This window comes from Pelecanus crispus, chromosome 2 (genome assembly GCF_030463565.1).
Source record: "Pelecanus crispus isolate bPelCri1 chromosome 2, bPelCri1.pri, whole genome shotgun sequence".
Taxonomy (NCBI): domain Eukaryota; kingdom Metazoa; phylum Chordata; class Aves; order Pelecaniformes; family Pelecanidae; genus Pelecanus; species Pelecanus crispus.
This window is the reverse complement of record NC_134644.1, coordinates 9,259,659-9,277,921: the sequence shown is the minus strand read 5'-3', so window position 1 is coordinate 9,277,921 and position 18,263 is coordinate 9,259,659. Positions and strand designations below refer to the sequence as shown.

General features: G+C 39.4%; 1 protein-coding gene across 1 annotated transcript in view; it reads right to left on the bottom strand.

Annotated features, from left to right (window-relative positions):
• Positions 1-18,263, bottom strand: part of DPP6 (dipeptidyl peptidase like 6) — a 425,888-nt gene that overhangs the window by 131,555 nt on the left and 276,070 nt on the right. The window contains exons 4-5 of the mRNA XM_075704683.1: positions 17,380-17,474; positions 14,601-14,675 (exon numbers count right to left, since the gene is read on the bottom strand). Of these exons, the coding sequence (XP_075560798.1) occupies positions 14,601-14,675; positions 17,380-17,474 (170 nt within the window). The remainder of the gene's footprint in view (positions 1-14,600; positions 14,676-17,379; positions 17,475-18,263) is intronic.

The window sequence follows — 18,263 nt, the reverse complement described above, 5'->3', positions numbered from 1 at the left end:
GAGAATTAAAGCAGGTCACTGTACCTGGTTGCAGAATTTTCTGTATTTTTGTTGAAAGTCAACATCAAAGACTATATTTTCACTTAATGAATCAACATCATTTGCCTTGATCAAAATTCTTTATGATACCATTGATTTTGTTGGGGCTGTACAACTTGAAGACTGATGAATAAATTGAACCCTTCTGTTCTGTTGAGAAGAAAACCTTATTTTCCCATTACGTGTTGAACTGCCACTCCAAAGAGGTAAAAAATCCATTCCTGTAACTGACCCGCAAATTCTTGGTAATGTTTTGTTCAATTTCTGATCTTTCATTCTCCCATGTATTTGTGATTTAGAGCACAATGGGTTACCTCTGGCTGAGGCATGGTTTGTGGGCCATTAGGTAATCGTCTTTTCATTTTTTTCTATTGGTGGAGACAGACTGGTCAGCAGTATTCTCCCCAGCCCAACTATTTTAGCAAAGTATTACCACCATTTTATTGCTAATAGGCACTCCATAGTAACCAGCCTGGAATTAGATTCTCTGAAAAACCACATGCTATCTATTCCTTTTGTGTCACTGTAATAAAAAAACCCACACCAAAATCCATACTGGTATTTTGTACCCTACACTCAGTGAAGCTCAATTGCTTGCAAGAACCAAACAAATCAATAAAGCCATATAATTTAAGGTCTTTTCAACATTCTTACCTTTCAAATTCATTGTGATACTGACCTATTTTGTTTTCTTCTGAGACAGCAAATTCTTTTTTGTCTCTATATTGAATTATCCCTTTATAGTTTATCACTTCCCAAGTAATGTACCTCTAACATCGTCTCATGCCGTGTGTCAACCTGTTTCTACAGCCCTCCAAGGAACGTTGCTCATTTCTCTTTGTGCCTCTAATAAATTAGGAAAACCATAATGAAATGCTATCAACGAGCATTTCCTGTGCATTGGTTCAGCTAGCAGCCAAATAACCCACAGCTGTTATCAAACACCTGATTTGGGATGCTCTTACCCACTGCACTGTATCCAGCTGATCAGCCACACGTGTAATGTGGTCACAGCCACAGAAAGTGCACACTGAGAGTGCTGTGACACTCCAGGATGGTCCGGGGAGCTCAGGAAAGGGCAGAGATGGGGGAAATAGGCTTGAGCACGGGAGGTGATAAGAAAAAGGGGTCTCTGGATCAATCCACATACAGAGCATTTGGTAACTGGTTGCCTTTGCTGTAATTGTCTCTGTATTCCAGAGGAACTAACTTAAATTAACCTTCGGGCAAAAGGAGCAAGATATATACATGGGGAATGCACGTATTTCAGTTGAGTTATGGGAAGAAACCATTTTTCTTAGAAAGAGGAGGGGAGGATCCCGACCCAGCAGCGCAACTGTGCCTGGGTGAAATGACACAGCCAACACTAAGCGGTCAGTGTCTCAGAGGGACCCAGTGGGTCAGCACCTCATCCCAGCCACACTAGTGTGAATAAGGAGCTGCTCCACCACTACCCAATGTCATAAGAAATGAAGGATCAGCAGCTGGATATCTCCAGAACCAGGAAGAAATTTTAGCAATTGATTTGGAAGAAAGGAATAAAATACGATGTACAAGGGATGGAGAGTGGAAGAACACACTAGGCAGTGGATCATCAGGAGGAGTCTTTGCATGGCTCTGTTTTTCAAATCTTTTAAAAAATTAATATCTAAGACTGAAAATTAAATCATTGCAATACAAGCCTGAAGGAGCCCTTCTCTATAAGCTTGTCCTTGGCTTGTAGAGGACACCCAGAACAGCTCTACAGTCATACAGTGCTGTCAATGCCCTGCCACCCACGCTGGAGAGCCTTCCTTGGAGCAGCAACAATCTCACAAGATGACATCGGGAAGAGACAGCACATTCATGCCACAGGGACTTGCATTTCAGAAGTGTTTGTAACTCAAGCTCAAGCCGATTGCAATAGGGTCACACGCTGCAGGCAACACGCACGGTTAATATGTAAATCTGTCCCACAAACATACAGGGGGAGTGCTGGGATTAGAAGCTGATTTCTCCAGCCACCGAACCAAAGGTTTCTGAACCAGCAAGGCCAAGGAGTTACTCCTTCGCAAATAGTGTCATCTCTAGTTTGCAAAATAACCATAAATAAAGTGTGATGGCAACATCTACTACAGTAATAGATGGACTGCAGTATTGTAAGATAATGCTGTTACTTCATGTTCCACAAACTGATTATCTATCTCAGTTGTTTCATGATAATAATTCTTTATTAAAAGATTTGTTTCCAAATTACACTTTTGAGAGCCTTATACTGCTGACGATACCAAAAGGGAATTTCAAGGCCGGCTTTAGGATTTATGACTTTGTGACATGGTGGAGGTAAAGTGGATGCTCTTTTTGTTACAAATGCAGCTCCAGAACCAACTTAGGCTACAGGTATTAACATACAGCTCGTGTGCCAGATCTCATCCCTAGGAGAGCGTTAATCCAATCTGCCAACTGCTGCTGCACTCTAATACAGCTCTGCCCTGCCAAGCAATTATAAAAGCCTCCTTTTGCTCCCGAGCCACCTGTCCCTCACAGCGCTCCACTGGCACCAGCAGCACCAGCAAGCACTTGCAGTCACTGGCTTAAAGGACGACTGCTCCGTTTTTAAATGGTAAATAAAATGGCAGCAACAAAACACTTGGTAGGATTTTTGCACCAGACTTTGTCCACTCGTTGTTGCTCAGGTTATTGGGAAGCATCTGCAATCAAGTTATTAAGAATTACAAATGAAGGTTATGAATAATGAGGTCGTTTTGTTGTTGATCTTTTTTATAAACTTTTATCAGTATTCACATCACATGGTATAAACTCCCAGGTTCCCCTCCCACTCTGCAGCAGGCATAGTGTAAGACTGGATGGAAATTCTCCAAGCACCGCATTTGCCTGTTTTATAGTCCTGTTCAGAAACTAGGAAATGAGAATTAAATTATCTAGTACAAAGTTAATGTTGCAATTCTAACGTACCATACAATATATCTAAGGAAAAGAAGTAAAAGATAAAAAAAAATCTTTGCATTATTTTGTAATAAGGATAGGAGTACAAAAGTAGCCTAGGGCCAAATAAAAGTTTTAGGAGGAGACAACAATTACCCCAAACCTAGGAAACACAGAAAACCTTCAAATCTGTACAAACACACACAAAACATACAGCTGTGATTTTCTTGTAATATCTATGGTCATAATAATATCTGTATTGGGTCAGACCCAAAGTCCACCCAATTCACTATCCTGGCTCAGACAGTAGCTCAAAGCCGATTCAGAAAGAAAACTAGAGTTAGCTTATTTATAGTCATCCTTCCCAAAAACACTTTCCTAGGCTCTCGCAGTTTGCAGCTTGGAGCCACTCTCTTTGCAGCTGTCTGCCTTGAGGTATGTCCCTGCCGTTGACCTCTCCAGTCATTCTTTACAAGCATTTACCCTTTTTGCACCTACAAGCTTATGTAGCAACACCTTCTGCCCAGACAATGGTGCCAAAAGCCTGTTCGGGGTATGATTCCTCTGACCAGTCTTTGGTGTCTATTTTAGCCTCAGATTTACACCCTGGAGTATGCTGATTATAAAGGCAGCCCAGGGTAGCTGATGCAAATGAGGAGTTTACATTGTTCACATCTACATTCACTTGACTGACGCTCACCTTTGTTGACTTTGGAGTTACGAGTCTGAGGACTGAAGGACAGCATGAGAAATCAATGCTTAATAATCAATGCTTTTAATGAAACCTTAGATAATGATTTCTTTAACCTAAACATTTTTTGAGCTGGGCAGACTGGATGTAGAAACTTCTTTTTTGTGAAGTTTACAATCCAAATGGTGCAGCTTGGTAGCAATTATGCGAGAACCAAGCCATGAAAATGGGCTGAATGCTTAGTGTATCTAATTAATTTATTCACTTTTAAATAATTCACTTTAGCAGCAGAAATTAGCAACTACAGAACCACAGCATATGTTCTTTCTATTAAAATTTACTCTCAGCATATCAAAACTGCTTTTTCTACTACAGCAGTTGAGAGGGTGAATAATACAAAGAAGTTAGCACTGTCATTGAAATGATTGTCATAGGCTCAGGGCACTCTTAGAAGACTCAAAGAAAGGAATCCAAGACAAGAAAGATGAGACCTTCAAAAAGCATTAGAGAGCAGAAGTTTAAGAGCACCGAAGTGGATGTGAAAGGAGAATAAAAGTATTCAGATATATGCCAGGGACCTTGGTCCACAAATGCGCTCTCTGTTCAGTGAAAGATTCATTTTCTTGTTTCATATGAGATCAGAAGACTCTGAGCTGTATCTCGATGTACACGTGGATCTAGTTCACTGGAGGTGGCATTTCTATTTTCTGACATAAGGAAAAATAAACGGAAATCACATATTAGACAGCGGAGCTTTTTGTCTGTCATCCTTGTGATGTTGTGGACATCTTTCAAGGGGCAAATGGACTGTGGTTGTCCTCATTTTGGCTGGGATAGAGTTAATTTTCTTCCTAGTAGCAGGCATAGTGCTGTGTTTTGGATTTAGTAGGAGAAGCATGCAGATAACACACTGATGTTTTAGTTGTTGCTAAGTACTGCTTGTGCTCGTCAAGGACTTCTTCAGCTTCCCATGCCCTGCCAGGTGCACAAGAAACTGGGAGGGGGCACAGCCAGAATAGTTGATCCAAACTGCCCAAAGGGCTATTCCATACCATATGGCGTCATGCTCAGTATAGAAACTGGGGGGGCTTGGCCGGGGAGCAGCGATCGCTGCTCGGGAACTGTCTGGGTATCGGTCGGCGGGTGGTGAGCAATTGCATTGTGCATCACTTGCTTGGTATATTGTTATTATTATTATCATTATTATATTGTTACTATTATCATTACTATTTTACTTTATTTCAATTATGAAACTGTTCTTCTCTCAACCCAGGAGTGTTTCTCACTCTTACTCCTCCGATTCTCTCCCCCATCCCATCGGGGCAGGGGGAGTGAGTGGCTGCGTGGTGCTGAGTTGCTGGCTGGGGCTAAACCACAACAGTGGTCTCTTCAAAAAGTGCGGGGAGAGCAAACAGGACAGGAAGAAGCACAGAGCATCCCCTGTTCCTTGCCTGCTGCACAACCCTTCACAGCACCACCATCAACAGCATTGCTGTATGGGTACTCTTACTCACATGTAAGAATCTGAGGACTCATGCTTTTAAAGACCTGACTAAAGCCCTATGATTTGTTTCTCTTTTCAAGAAGGAGCTTTTTTTTTTGATCAGAGAATAAAAGAGAATAGAAGATTCCGATTTCAAATCTGGGTCATTAGCTGCCCAAGGAGGAAAGTAAATTATCGGTTTTAACATAGCCCTGATAAAAAGAGTTCTGCAGAGAGTTAAAGAGATAAAAGTCACTTGTTCAGGGTAAACACAGACCTGCACACTCCTTGGATTTAGGCATGTAACTCAGCTAGGGAGGAGAACATTTGCATCAGAAGATTTGTACTTCTGAGTACAGGAATTTCATTGGGGTGCTCTGCACAGTAAGATCTGGTTTTCCAGAAGAGGGCACTAAATATATTTTTTTTTTTCCTATTTCAGAGATTAAAAAGAAAGAAAGAAATAAAAGAGACTGGAAATCAGAAGTAGTAGATTAAAAGCTCCTGCAGGCTGGGACTGTATCCTATGTTTCTGCATAGACACTGCAATTAAATTCTTTCTCATTTTGTTTTCTAATGCCTTTTAAATCACTGTTGTTTTCCCATTTTGCATCTTATTCTTAATATATTTCTTTCCTTAACATTTTAAAACAACCATCTATACTTATCACAATCCAGCACAAAATGGGATTTTTATTGTCCCTAAAAACTTAGGAAGCAAAATTATGCTAAAACCGGGAACTCACCTCTAATGTAATTTTGAAGCTTCTGTATGTTGCAAGGAACCTAGTTCTTTATTAAGTTCTATCTTTTCTTTCAATAATTTTTATATAGCTGCATTTATTTAACTCTTCTTAAAGCACAGAAGGTTCCCCTGTGTTTCACTAAGATGAGTTCCCACGGGAGTGCAAGAAAGAAAACTGCAGTGATTTTACTGCTGACTGTCTATCTGATTTTGACTATCTAGGAGACCTTGTACAATTACCTTACCTATGTTTTATTAAAAAATAAATTGCAGGTTATTTTTAAATGTTTCGTGAATTTTATTAGAAAATTAATCTCTACCAGTCTGCCTGTTCAAGTTAGATCATCTATACACTCAGAAAAGGAAGCAGAATGAAAAATCTAGTGTTATCCAAGCAAAGAAAAATGGGTTATTTTTCTATCATAGCGTTTTGCCTTGAGTCTTTTTATTTTCCCTTCTCTGTTTGATGAAAATCTCATTTGCTAAAGAAAATATTTACAGAGGAAGACGACTGATAACTGATACTGACACATAATATACCTATGTACTCTTGCATGACAGGCTAATTATTTCTGACTTTTGATATTACTCTAGTCTTCCCTGGAACTGTGGATTTGCTTTTCAGTTCACTGATGTATATCTGCATCTGTGAATAAATGTAGGATACAGTTTGTTGGCCTCTGTTACATGAGCAAGGCTGTCCAGCTTAGTCTGAAACACTATTTTGCACTCAGTCATGTCTGTGCAATTTGTGTTGAAGTCTCCCAGCTCAAATCAGGTGGCTTAAAGTTTAGTCCTAACTCCATTTATCTACATTATTAGAAGAACAGCAAGAGTTTAATCCTTTGTTTTTCACAGAAAATAGTTAAAGCCCAGAGGTGGCACAGCAGCTGAAGTCAGCATACTCAGTTTTTAATACGCTCCATTTCACGCAGTTAGTATTTTGTTGAAATAATCACACTAAACAACACTCCCTGGAATGGAGACTCAGTAAGAAATTGAGATTTGGTGCAGTTTTACTGAAACCATTGCTACAGAGGGAGCATGCATTAGCAAAACTGGAATGTGGGGACCAAGGACTGCAGGAAGACCTGCTCAGCAGAGCTTTGCCTCTCAGCTCAGGCAAACACATCATATTGTGTTTTAAGAATGTATCTAGATTATCATTTCATAAGCACCAAATTCTTGCTGAAAACATCCCTCAATAATGGAGAGCAACAGAGCTAAAAAACTGGGATCCCAAATGTGGTTTTATTGTTTGCTCCAGTAAAGAGCTACAGGCCACAACTAACCATGGCATCTACCCACCATAAAAGCAGGGTGCCCACCAGTTCCTTCAACATTGAGATGATCCCACTCCTAGACTACCTGCTGAAGACGTGATGCTGGGTTGAGCATCCATTCCTTGCATTTAAGGGGTGCAAACACCTTTTTTCCATGGACAATAAACACAGGAAGGCTCCACCCGCCCATTCCTCTTTGCTGAGACTAAGTGCCTATCATTTCCCCTTTATTAAGAATGGAGAATAAAGAAAAAGTATACATATTTGGGATATGCTGTTTTACTCTACATTTTTTGTTGCTGCTTCTACCCAGAGTTACAATGCCAGACCCTTAATTTTAACTAGGAACCCCTTGTCCCATGGCCCAAGGAACCTAACTACTAAAATGTCCCTGCAGTTCATGTATTTGAGTGCCTAACCCCACTCTACCTTCTTGTTTAAGCTGGAAATTTTTCTGTAATTAAGCTGAGCTGTGCCAAAGCAGAAGGATTGCTGCTAAGAGCAAAGAATAAGGCTACATAAAGGAACATATTTTCTGCTGGAGCTTTGTAGAGATTTGAAATGAACCATGAGGCTCCTCCGAAACAAATAAAATAAAGAATAGGTTTGACCTCTTTTCTTCCCCTGAGTTAGTCCAAAATTGGTCCTGAAAGTTCCCAACATGAAATTAGTTTCTGTAGTTTCTCCTTCAAAACGGAGGTCTAGGATTAAACTTGTCACCAATTATTGTTCCACTGTCCTGTGCCTGCATCCAAAAATTTCTATTCTAAACACACAATGTGACAGAAATTGGACAGAGCGATGACTGCTGAGCAGTAAGAACAAATATTCCCACCACCTGATAACATGTTTACTCAATTAAAATGGGTATCCACCCTCCCACAGCAAGAATTTTTAATTTTGTAAGCATGTGCAGCAGAAAAAAGATTGTGATCGAAAGGGCTCTGCTGTCAAAGGCACAACTGAGGACAGTTCGCACACCTGAGAAGACAGTGTTTGCACAACGCTGTAATAGAGTTTTGAAAACCCATAAATCCCTCTAGAGTTGTGTGGCAAACTTCCCTCTCGCTCTGTGCCACTGCAGATATGAAATATTAATTAGGCTGAACCAATTACTGATACCAACATGCAACAGAAAAACTTGGTACGTCAGTATGTCTGACAGAGATATTGCTACTTCTGCCTGAACTGAGATTCATCGGTAGGAAAATCTCCCAGTTGCTCAGACTTCCTTTATTAGCAGCTTTGGTTTATTTAATACAAGGTGACCGTGAAGTGCTGGTGTCCTGGGTGAGCTGCACACCTCCAGGTCTGACAGAAAATCAAATGGAAGTGTAGAAATGTTTTTGAGTCAACCTTCTCTGATGGCTTTGAAAATCCTCTTTTTTCTATCTTGTTGCTGTTCAGCCCGCGTTGAAAATGGCAGATTACGAAATTTATTCATGGTGGTTTTGAGATTAGAAAAGATAGGCAGTCTTTCACAAGGGGTAATTTTCATCGACCAGATTCATAATTAAAAAATCCCCACAACACTCTCCTTTTAAAATAAATTACTGCCTCTAAATTTTGTCAAATAATAGCTGCTGCTTCAGCTTCAAATCCAAAGTAAACTATCAGCCAGAAAATTAACCTCCCCTATGTTCTCAGTACTTTCTTGTTAATACAACACTTCTGGACACACAAGCCTTAGCTTTTGTTATGTAAATGTAGCTGGAGCACTTCTGTTCTCCTTATCACTACAAATAGGATAAAAAGCACATTATTAAATGAGGATATTTACTCTACTGATCATGGCTGTTGAAATAATATGACTCAAAACAGGACGTAAGAATCTGTAAGAAGAAGGAGAAAAAAGGCAGACCCCACTTTCAGCCCTGGTGCCCCAGAATCACCTAGCTAAAACCCCACACAGACATGCTTATAAAAATGGTGCAATTTTCACAAGCTGTGAGCATTTCACTGAAAGATTAAATATTAGCTGAATGGTATTAGTAATATTTATTCTATGGCAAGCATCTGAAGTTGTTGTTTTCATGAAAAAGACCCAATATTTAGCAAATCATAATAGATTTGATGAGTGGCTGGTCTATGTGGTTCCACTAATTCACTAATGGCTTGACTTCTGCTAATTACAGAAGCACTGAATGACTACTGTCCTCTGGTGAATCAAAAAAAGAGATCTTTTGCTTGAAGATACACACACGCACACATGTAATAACAGAAAAACATTTTAACTAATATAAACTTTACATTCTTGGAAGACTGATTTTTTTCCTTCTTTTTATGTAGGAAGTGAAACTATGGTTATTTACCCTGATAACGGGCAACTAATTCTCATAACTAAACAAAGTTACGGTGCTTTAGGCTTGAAAATGTTTAGCTACTAGCCTTTGATAATAGTCAACACTGCCCTTATATTGTGCAGTTTTACAATAGAGAAGGAGTCTTTCCGGTCTATAAGCAACAAAGATTCAAAACTGCATTCATATGAAAAAAAGGATATGAAAACTATAAACATAAGCTTTTCCCTTCAAAATGATCCACTCAAAAATTCTACTGGTTCACAACAAACACCAAAAATTAAACAAATCACTAAACCAGGTAGCATTATTTTATGGTACAAATGTTCTAACTGTACTCACTTTACATAGTGTAATCACTATAAATTTTCATTATTCCTGAAAACAACATTGGGTGGGAATGAAAAAAGTAAATTTGAAATATATTTATCGCCACAGAAACAAAACAGGTTTATGCAAACCAATTTCTAACACTGGTAAATCCATTTCAATTAAGTAATAAATATCATAGCTACAATATTAGCTGTATTACTGATGATAGTTATGACAGTGTCTAATTTTCAGAGGCATATTTATCATAATAATAGTGCTCACCTAACTCAGAAGGACTTTGGGAGGATTCATTAATATTTATACCCATTAGTGTTTTGGAAATAACCACTGTTATATTATTTTAATTTTTACACAACTAATTAAAGCAGTATGAGGTTGTAATTGGAGCCATAAGCACAAAACCTGTTAATTCCACACAATAATCAGACTTGGACAAATAGTAAAAAAATAGTAACACCACCAATAATAATATGCTGCTTTCTATAAATAATGCTTTTTCCTTTCATTCATGCTCTAAATACAAAGACCAGGGTTTGGACTGAGTCTTTCTGAGGTCTCTTTGGTCCCACCACTCCCATGAGATCTGTGGCAAAAGGCAGGAAGAAAATACTAAACTCACCACGTAAAGTACTCTAAAAAAATAGTTGGGCTTGCTCTAATTACAACGATGATTAATTCTTTGCAGCTTTCAGCATTAAAAAAATGCATTCCTTTAACTGCAAAATAGGTAATAGCATCTGTTGTATCAGCTATAAAAGTCTCTAAGCCCTAATTGTTGTTCAGAAGACTTAGCAGTTTGGTCCGTATTAATCAGCCAGGATTTCCTGTGTGTAATTGCTCTTAACTAGCTCAAACACAGTAATGGACTGGTAAATTGGAAATGAAGAACAAATAGGTTTAAGAAGAATCTCGGCCACTTTATTTCCTCTCTTGCATTACAACAGCTATTCATAATAAAGGCAATTAAATATTCTCTATTTAATGTCTCACCATGTCACTCAAGAAAATCACTTTTCTTCTCATTTACTTTCCTCTATTTCTTTTATCACCATTACACAAACTCCACTGGCAAACTCCGACAACCACAGAAAGCTACACAAGCCTGCGGGGTTTGGTTGGCCGTCATTATTCTTACCCCATCGCTCTCCCAGCTGCAGAAATGCTACTGAGTTTAAGAGGTGGTTTAGGAAAAGAGGCTATTTAGGAAATCCCTTTTGGAGACCAAGGAGACCCACAAACATGATTCCAGCCCAAACACCAGAGACCTCCGTGTCTCCCCGGGAGGTGTGCAGGGAGCACGGAGCTCCTCCGGCAATGCTGGTGGAGCGACGCGCTGGGCAAGAGTGGCTTTGACCTGACACCATCAGGGACAGCCTTGACCCCCTGCACCCTTTCTGCTGAGGTGCTGTGGCTGGACCCCGGCTTGCCTATGTGTTTTGGGGTTACTGAACTCTGTAGCCAGAGCCCCCCACACTTGATCTGGGGAAGGATGATTTGAAATCCAAGTTTCTCTATGGGCGTATTTATTCCCCAGAGCCTTCCCCAAACTTCACCCTGTGGTTTCAGCCTCAGGTTGGGCCTTGCTCTAGTGTAAAGAAACAAAAACCAACCAACCAACAGAAAAATTGCAAGAGTATTTTAAAGACAAAGAAGCCTGGCGCCTTCCCTATGACCTTTCCAGAAGAAGAACAAATCTTCTGTGTTCAAGGTTAGAAAAGCTCCCTATTAGCACAAGACTTACCCAGAATATTGCTGCCTGAAAGATTAAACTTCTGTAAATATAAGCACTGCAAAAAAGCATTTAGAATGAAACCTGACAGCCTGACTAGCCACAATGCACCCACGCCAGTCTCACAACCGCCTGCCAAGCTTCCTGGGAGAAATATATTTTAAGGAACACGCTTTAATTCATCATCCTCTAAGACGATGAAGTGATACAACAGGAAAACACACATTAGTTGCCTCAACATCTTTACAAAATAGGTGTCTGCCAGTTAAGGGATGTGTTATTCCAATGTGGATGTCACTGCTGTTACCCAGACCCAACACTGAGCAGAGATGCTTCTGTGCAAATAAATAGAAAAATCTCAGAAGGACGCTATTACTGGCAGGAAATGACTTTGTAGCATTTTTCTTAAAAATATTTCACTTCATTTGAATGACAAACTATGCTTTTCTTTTTTGATGTTTATTCCTAGCCAGTATTAAAAACAGAGGCTGAATCTGTTCATATTAGAATCCAGATAAATTATTAATTCATATGATGCATATTAAGATATTATACACATATATAAAGGCAGCACAACTGTATTGTGTAAAAAAAAAAAGATGAAAACACCTCTACTCACAAACAATTAAAAGGCAGTACATCACACTTTTAAATGGCAAAACATAAAGCAACGCTTTCTGCCACCTGTAAAAGAAGTATACAATACTTTCAAGAAGTTTCTTTTTTGAAAGTATTTGTAGAAATTAAACTTTAAACAAACGTCCTTTGCCAATACATTTCCTGAGATTTCCTTTTGACTTTGCAACAAGGACAACTGCCCAAGGCTTTGCTAATCAATTTCTTGTGTAGCAGAAAACAGTGTAATTTGAATTTTGTCCAAGAATACAGTTTGAAATGCAGAAAATGTAAAAGGCTAACTAACATGCAATTATTTGTAGCCACAGTCTGCATACCAAGTGAGAAGAAAACTAGATAAGTAATTTAACAGTTATTGCAACTTTAATAAACAAAGAGCCACCTATCATGTCTTAAGGATGCAATATTCAAGAATGAGTCTTACTACCCCTCTATTAGTATGCTTCTGTAAAAAAAAAAAAAAAAAAACTTTGTATCCTTTATAAGCATGGATCTTAAAGGACAAAGGAGGGGGGTTAGTTTTGTTTTGTTCTGTTTTGTTTCAGAAGACTATTTCAGGAACTCTTGCTATCATAATCTCCTATATGAATACTTGAACAATGTGCAATGCTCTCCTACACTGAATATATGTCTAGTCACATCCTGAAATCTTCCCAAAGGTCATGTTTCCAGATTGCCGCCTTGGGTTTTCTTTTCTGGAAGAAGACGCAGTGTGAGGAAGGGAGCGCCTGGCTGTGTGCTGCTGCCTCTTCTCCAGCCAAGCATCTAAAGCACCAAACCCCCAGAGTTTTGCCTGCACCCCAAAACCACAGATCTGCAAGCACTGAAATGTAGAGAGGAGGATGTGGAGGAAACGTGACCAGTCCATCCCTTTCTGTCCCCATCCTCCTCTTCCTCCATTGCCTGAATCAAGCGTTCCTCTGCAGGCGGAATGCAAAGCCTGGGCTGCAAAAGCCTCTGTAACTTTGCTTCTTGCAGATACTCTGAATGTGCAGCCCTTTTGATAGGTAAAGGTTGAGAATGAAAAGGGAATTTCTTACTACTGCTTTTTAGGAATGAAACTTTTTCTCTCATTATAATTTTTCTTGTTATAGGAATTTTTATCTCGTTCTCAGAGGAACTGAGGAAGCCCTCCGTACTCGGGGCTCTTCCAGCTTGCACAATGCATCTGAGCAGTGTCAGCACAGGGCTTCCACAGCCAAAGGCCAATCTCCACTAAAAGAACTTAATTTTACAAAACACCCCTGGCACACAAGGCAGGAGGGCTTTCAGGCAAAGGCTTTGCTTGCTCAGTGGCCATTAGGCTGTCCTCCCCACATTTAGATTTAACTTAGCGCTTCCACATCCATCTCTGTCTAGAACTCTGCTAAGCTTCAGGTAAGTGAAGTTGCACCAACAATGATTTCCCAGCAAAAAGTCTGTATGAATTACCCCTAAAGTTTCTGATACAGTTTTATTTGAACTTTTTCTAACACCAGGCATGGTTCTCCTGACTTTTATACCACTATGAGTCAGGAATAACTCCAAAGACGACAGCAGAGAAATCTGATAAGCAACAGAGCCACAACCTCTACTACCTAAAGGACCAACAAATTTCCTTTGGTTTGCAGCTGAAACTAGATTTATTTTATGGAAGAAGAATTACAGTTGCTGGTGAATGAATTATTTTTATTTTGAGGAATTGGTGCAATTCTAGATTATGGAAACAAAATGTATGGGGCTTATAGTTTATCCAAGTAGTACAGCATAGCTATCATTCAAATATTTCAGGTCTTATGCCAGCAGAATTTAAAAAGCAAATAAATATTATTCATGCCCAAGAACTGCTTCCCATGTGTCTGATTCTTTAGTCATTTAAAAATGACTCATTAGACTTTTCTCTTTTGAAGTTTGGTAGAAAATTCACCCTAATCTAAAACTTAGTAGTAACCCAACGGTGATTTCTTACACATGATTTATACCTAACCCTCTGAAGAAAAGGATTTATAATGAAAGTGATAGCTCAACCCTAACTGCAGCACTGGGAACAGTGACACCATAATTAATGTATTATTTCAGTTGTGGGAGCCACTGACAGTTGCTTTTTGTTCTTGGGAAGAAATTTATAGTGTGACTGAAAAAGGCACCATGGAAAAAAAATTACACAGAAGAGGAATAGAAATCCTTGTAGCAAAGACATGTCCTTACAATCCCCCTCCCAAAGACTATAAAATCCTGGCAATGACAGTGTTTCCTCTACGGTGTAATTTATACCTTTCTCCTCTACTAGATGGCAGTATGACATGCTCTCAGAACATCTAAGTGAGGGGTTTTCTTTCTTTGTTTCATAGGAAGCAATTAATTTAAAATATCATTTTACTGGCATAGAAGGGGAGTGGCGGGGGGGGGAAAGCCCAGCACTGGCTGTATATTTTGAAATCGAATCTCTTTACTTACTGGTTCAACATCAAAAGCAAAAAGTGCATATTCCCGGTCAGGTGACACTTCATATCGAATAGCCTTTAAGGAGACCTAGAAAATAAATCATACATTGAAATAAATATTTTTCAGTTTGTGAGCCAATAACATCTAGAACTAATTGTTATGACCATGTTTCTAATGATGAAGAATACTGACAGACTAAGTGCCTTGAAAAATAATACATCACTTTTCAAAACCCAGACACGTTATGTGGGCACATATATGCTCCCATAGAAGAAAGCATAACTGCATTGTGACTCAGACCAGGCAGCTATGTCAAAAAAACAGAATTTTCCTTACAAACCTACTGCGCAGTGGCTGGTGGGGCAGCTGTGGGCAGCAGGTAGTAGAAAACCCTGATAGATGACAGTTTATTAATTCCCTCTCGTTCCCTGCAGTCACTGGCCAAAGCGCTGGAGATAACAAACAGTAAATACCTGCTGGAGCAAATTATTATAAAGAGACACTACTACTTGTCTCAATTAAGACAACACTGGGGAAAACTATCCCATTTTCCCCAGTTAAAAAAGTCTTTGGGATGCTGTGCTGATATAGCTTTCCAGTCGCACGCTGACCTGGGTTCTGCAAAAAGCTGCACTGTAACTCTTACTAACAAGAAGAGATGCCAAAATATCTCAGACTTGCCAGGAATTACCTTTTCCCTGCTCCACTTATCATTTGTATAGTGCAGACATCCCTTCTCTTTTCTAGCGTGTTTCCATATAATACATTGCTGGCTCACCAAGGTCAGAGAGAGGTGCCACTAACACGCCGCTCATCCACTGCCTTTTAAATCTCATCCTCGCACTTAACAAATTGGATGCGAGTCCTTGAGACATTCCCGAGGACCAAACTGGAAGGGGGAATTTGGGCTTCAGGGAAATGCACAGCATGCCATTGGGAGAGTGCTCCCCAAGGCCAGCGACGCTGGAGGCTGTGCACGGGGCACCCAGGGGACAGCCAAAGGCAGAGGGGCCTGATCATAGAATCACAGAATAGTTTGTGTTGGAGGCACCTTTAGTCCAACTTCCCTGCAATAAGCAGGGACATCTTCAACTAGATCAGGTTCCTGAGAGCCCTGTCCAACCTGACGTTGAGTATTTCCAGGGATGGGGCATCTACAACCTCTCCGGGCAACCTAAAGGGGTTGAAGGGCCAGCGTGGATCAGGATGGGGGGTGCCAGGGGAGTGTGACAGCCAGCACTGTCAGCATGAAGACAGATTTTATTTCCTGCTATATTAATAACATGGAGAAAGGAAAACATGCCAAGGTAGCAAGTTTTTTTGACCCAGGGCTGGGAAGGAAGAGGACGAAGATAATATTCCTGGATGAGGTGTAACAGTGGCTCTTGTGTCGGGACTTCTTGGATTAATGTGGAGGTGGTGTTCTGCAGATTTATTTACCAAGAGGGCAGAGGAGCAAGGGTAGAACCGGCAGCAGGGAGGCCATGGCATGAAAAAGTAGGATTATCTCGTAACAATGTGCTTTTCTTACCAACGGGAAAAAATTAAAAACCAGGGGAATAAACAGTGGCCAAATGGAAGCAGTTTGACTTGAACAAACCTTGACATTAAAGGAGGCCAGCTCATTCCTTTACCCTTCACAGAATTGTAAAGAAAAGGGTTACATTCTGGTAAAAGAAGACTGCTTATGTGATGCAGCAAAGGTTGAAGGTTAAATGGCAACATGTGAAGTTTTAGGTTGGATCCTGCAATAATAATTCAGTGATAAATTCTTTGTCTTGTTAAAAAAGAATTAATACTGTACTTGAGCTTTGTATGAGTCGTATACTCATACTGCAAAATAAAGTCAACTTGGAATGTGGTTTTATAGTTTTCTTGTAGATTTACTTTTAGCTTTTGAGTTTCTAAAGCTGTTTTCTGCAGATCTTGGGTCATTAAGATAAGTCTCTGTTAGCCATCCTCTGCTTTTGTAGTTTTGTAATGGTACAGTACAACAAAAACACCTCAAGTTAATCAAAGCCTTAGGCAGGTACTGCATAAGTGACAATTTTACCAGGATGATGTGATTCATATCTCATTGTTGGAGCAAATATAAGTGTGTTTTACTTCGGAAATTAACTTCTTACAGAAAATATTGAAAACACTTTCACATTTAATGTACTAACTTCCGCCACAGTGCTGGCTTCATCTACTACAAAAAACAATACTAAAAAACACTTTCATCATTATAAATAATACTCTGTATCAGCTGTGAATTTATTTTCTTTTCACTCATTTTAATAGCCACCTACTAACTTCTTTTCCCAATAATTTCTTAGGGTTTCTCTCATATGTAACTCCACTTCCATTCATCAACCCTATTCATTAACAACACTGAAATTACATTTCAACCATTAGGCAAGAAAAAACAGCAAATCCACAAATTAAAACATAAGTATTTGCATGTAGGAATGTGGAGAATGCTACCAACAGACAGTAAATTGTATCAATTGTCATTTCTATTAAGCATGCTAAGACGAGAATTATGCATCTTTCAATTATGTATGATATGCAAGACTAGCTTCAAATATCTATATGATACTTTCCTGTAGTATGAAAGAAACTGAGCTTGCAGAATAATAACAAAAGCTGAAGTTCAATTTCATATTATCAGTCATTGCGTAGCCCATAGTATTACTGGTGTATTGCTTCTCCTTGACAATATACGAAGTTGAAACCCAAGTCATTTTCTGCTTTACTGATCCAACTGCAAGAAAACTGTGAAAATCTGCTAGCATTAGAAAATACTTACAATTTTTTTGTTTTCTATTAATATTGTTGAATTGTGAGTTTCAACATTCCTCAGAATCACTGTGCCATTCTGGTTTCTATAAATGAATTCATTATCTGCAAGGAGGAAAAGAAAAGAACATTACGGAAATCTGAAGTTGTCTGTTTGTGTAGAACCTAATTATGGGCTTGAACCAAAAGTACTGCTGGGAACGTCCCTGTAAAGAAACAGATTACTTTTTTTTTAATGCAGCCATTGCTGTGATGTTAAAGTGGCTTCCAGGTTAGTCATTAAACAACACGGTTAGTGTTTGTCACATGTTTATTCTGCCACATGTTTATTTTGCCACACTTGCCCAAAGCTGAATGCAAGCATGTGACCTGTTTCGAATGTACATACACAGCTTGCTATATTGTTAGCGTAGAAGAAAACACAAGGTCAAAAAATATTCTTTGTGCTTAAAGGTTTCCAAGATCCTCAGTCTCTGTAGGAGTGTAATAAGCTAGATGCTTAGAAAGTCTCTGAAAGTTAAAGGCAAATCACCCTCTAACAAAGCAGATTCTTGAAACTAATATTGTGTAGATCTTCCAGATCTGCCATTTGTCCTGCAAATTAATACTGGAAGGAGATGCATGCAAAGAAATTACCATTTTCACATAGAACAAGACAAAACGGCTTGTTCCTATTGCACTTTGGGATTACCCTCGCACTCAGGACCTCTGGACAAGGACAAGAATCCCCTATGGTAGCTGCTCTACAGGTGGGAGATATTCTCCAGCTCAAAGCTCAAAACCTCCTTGACAGAAAGACTGGGGTAGACATATGAAAGAGTCACCAAATGAGGGTTGGGTGACAGGTCAAAGGTTCAGGAGGGAAAAACATTGCAACAATAAAGGGTTGTGGTC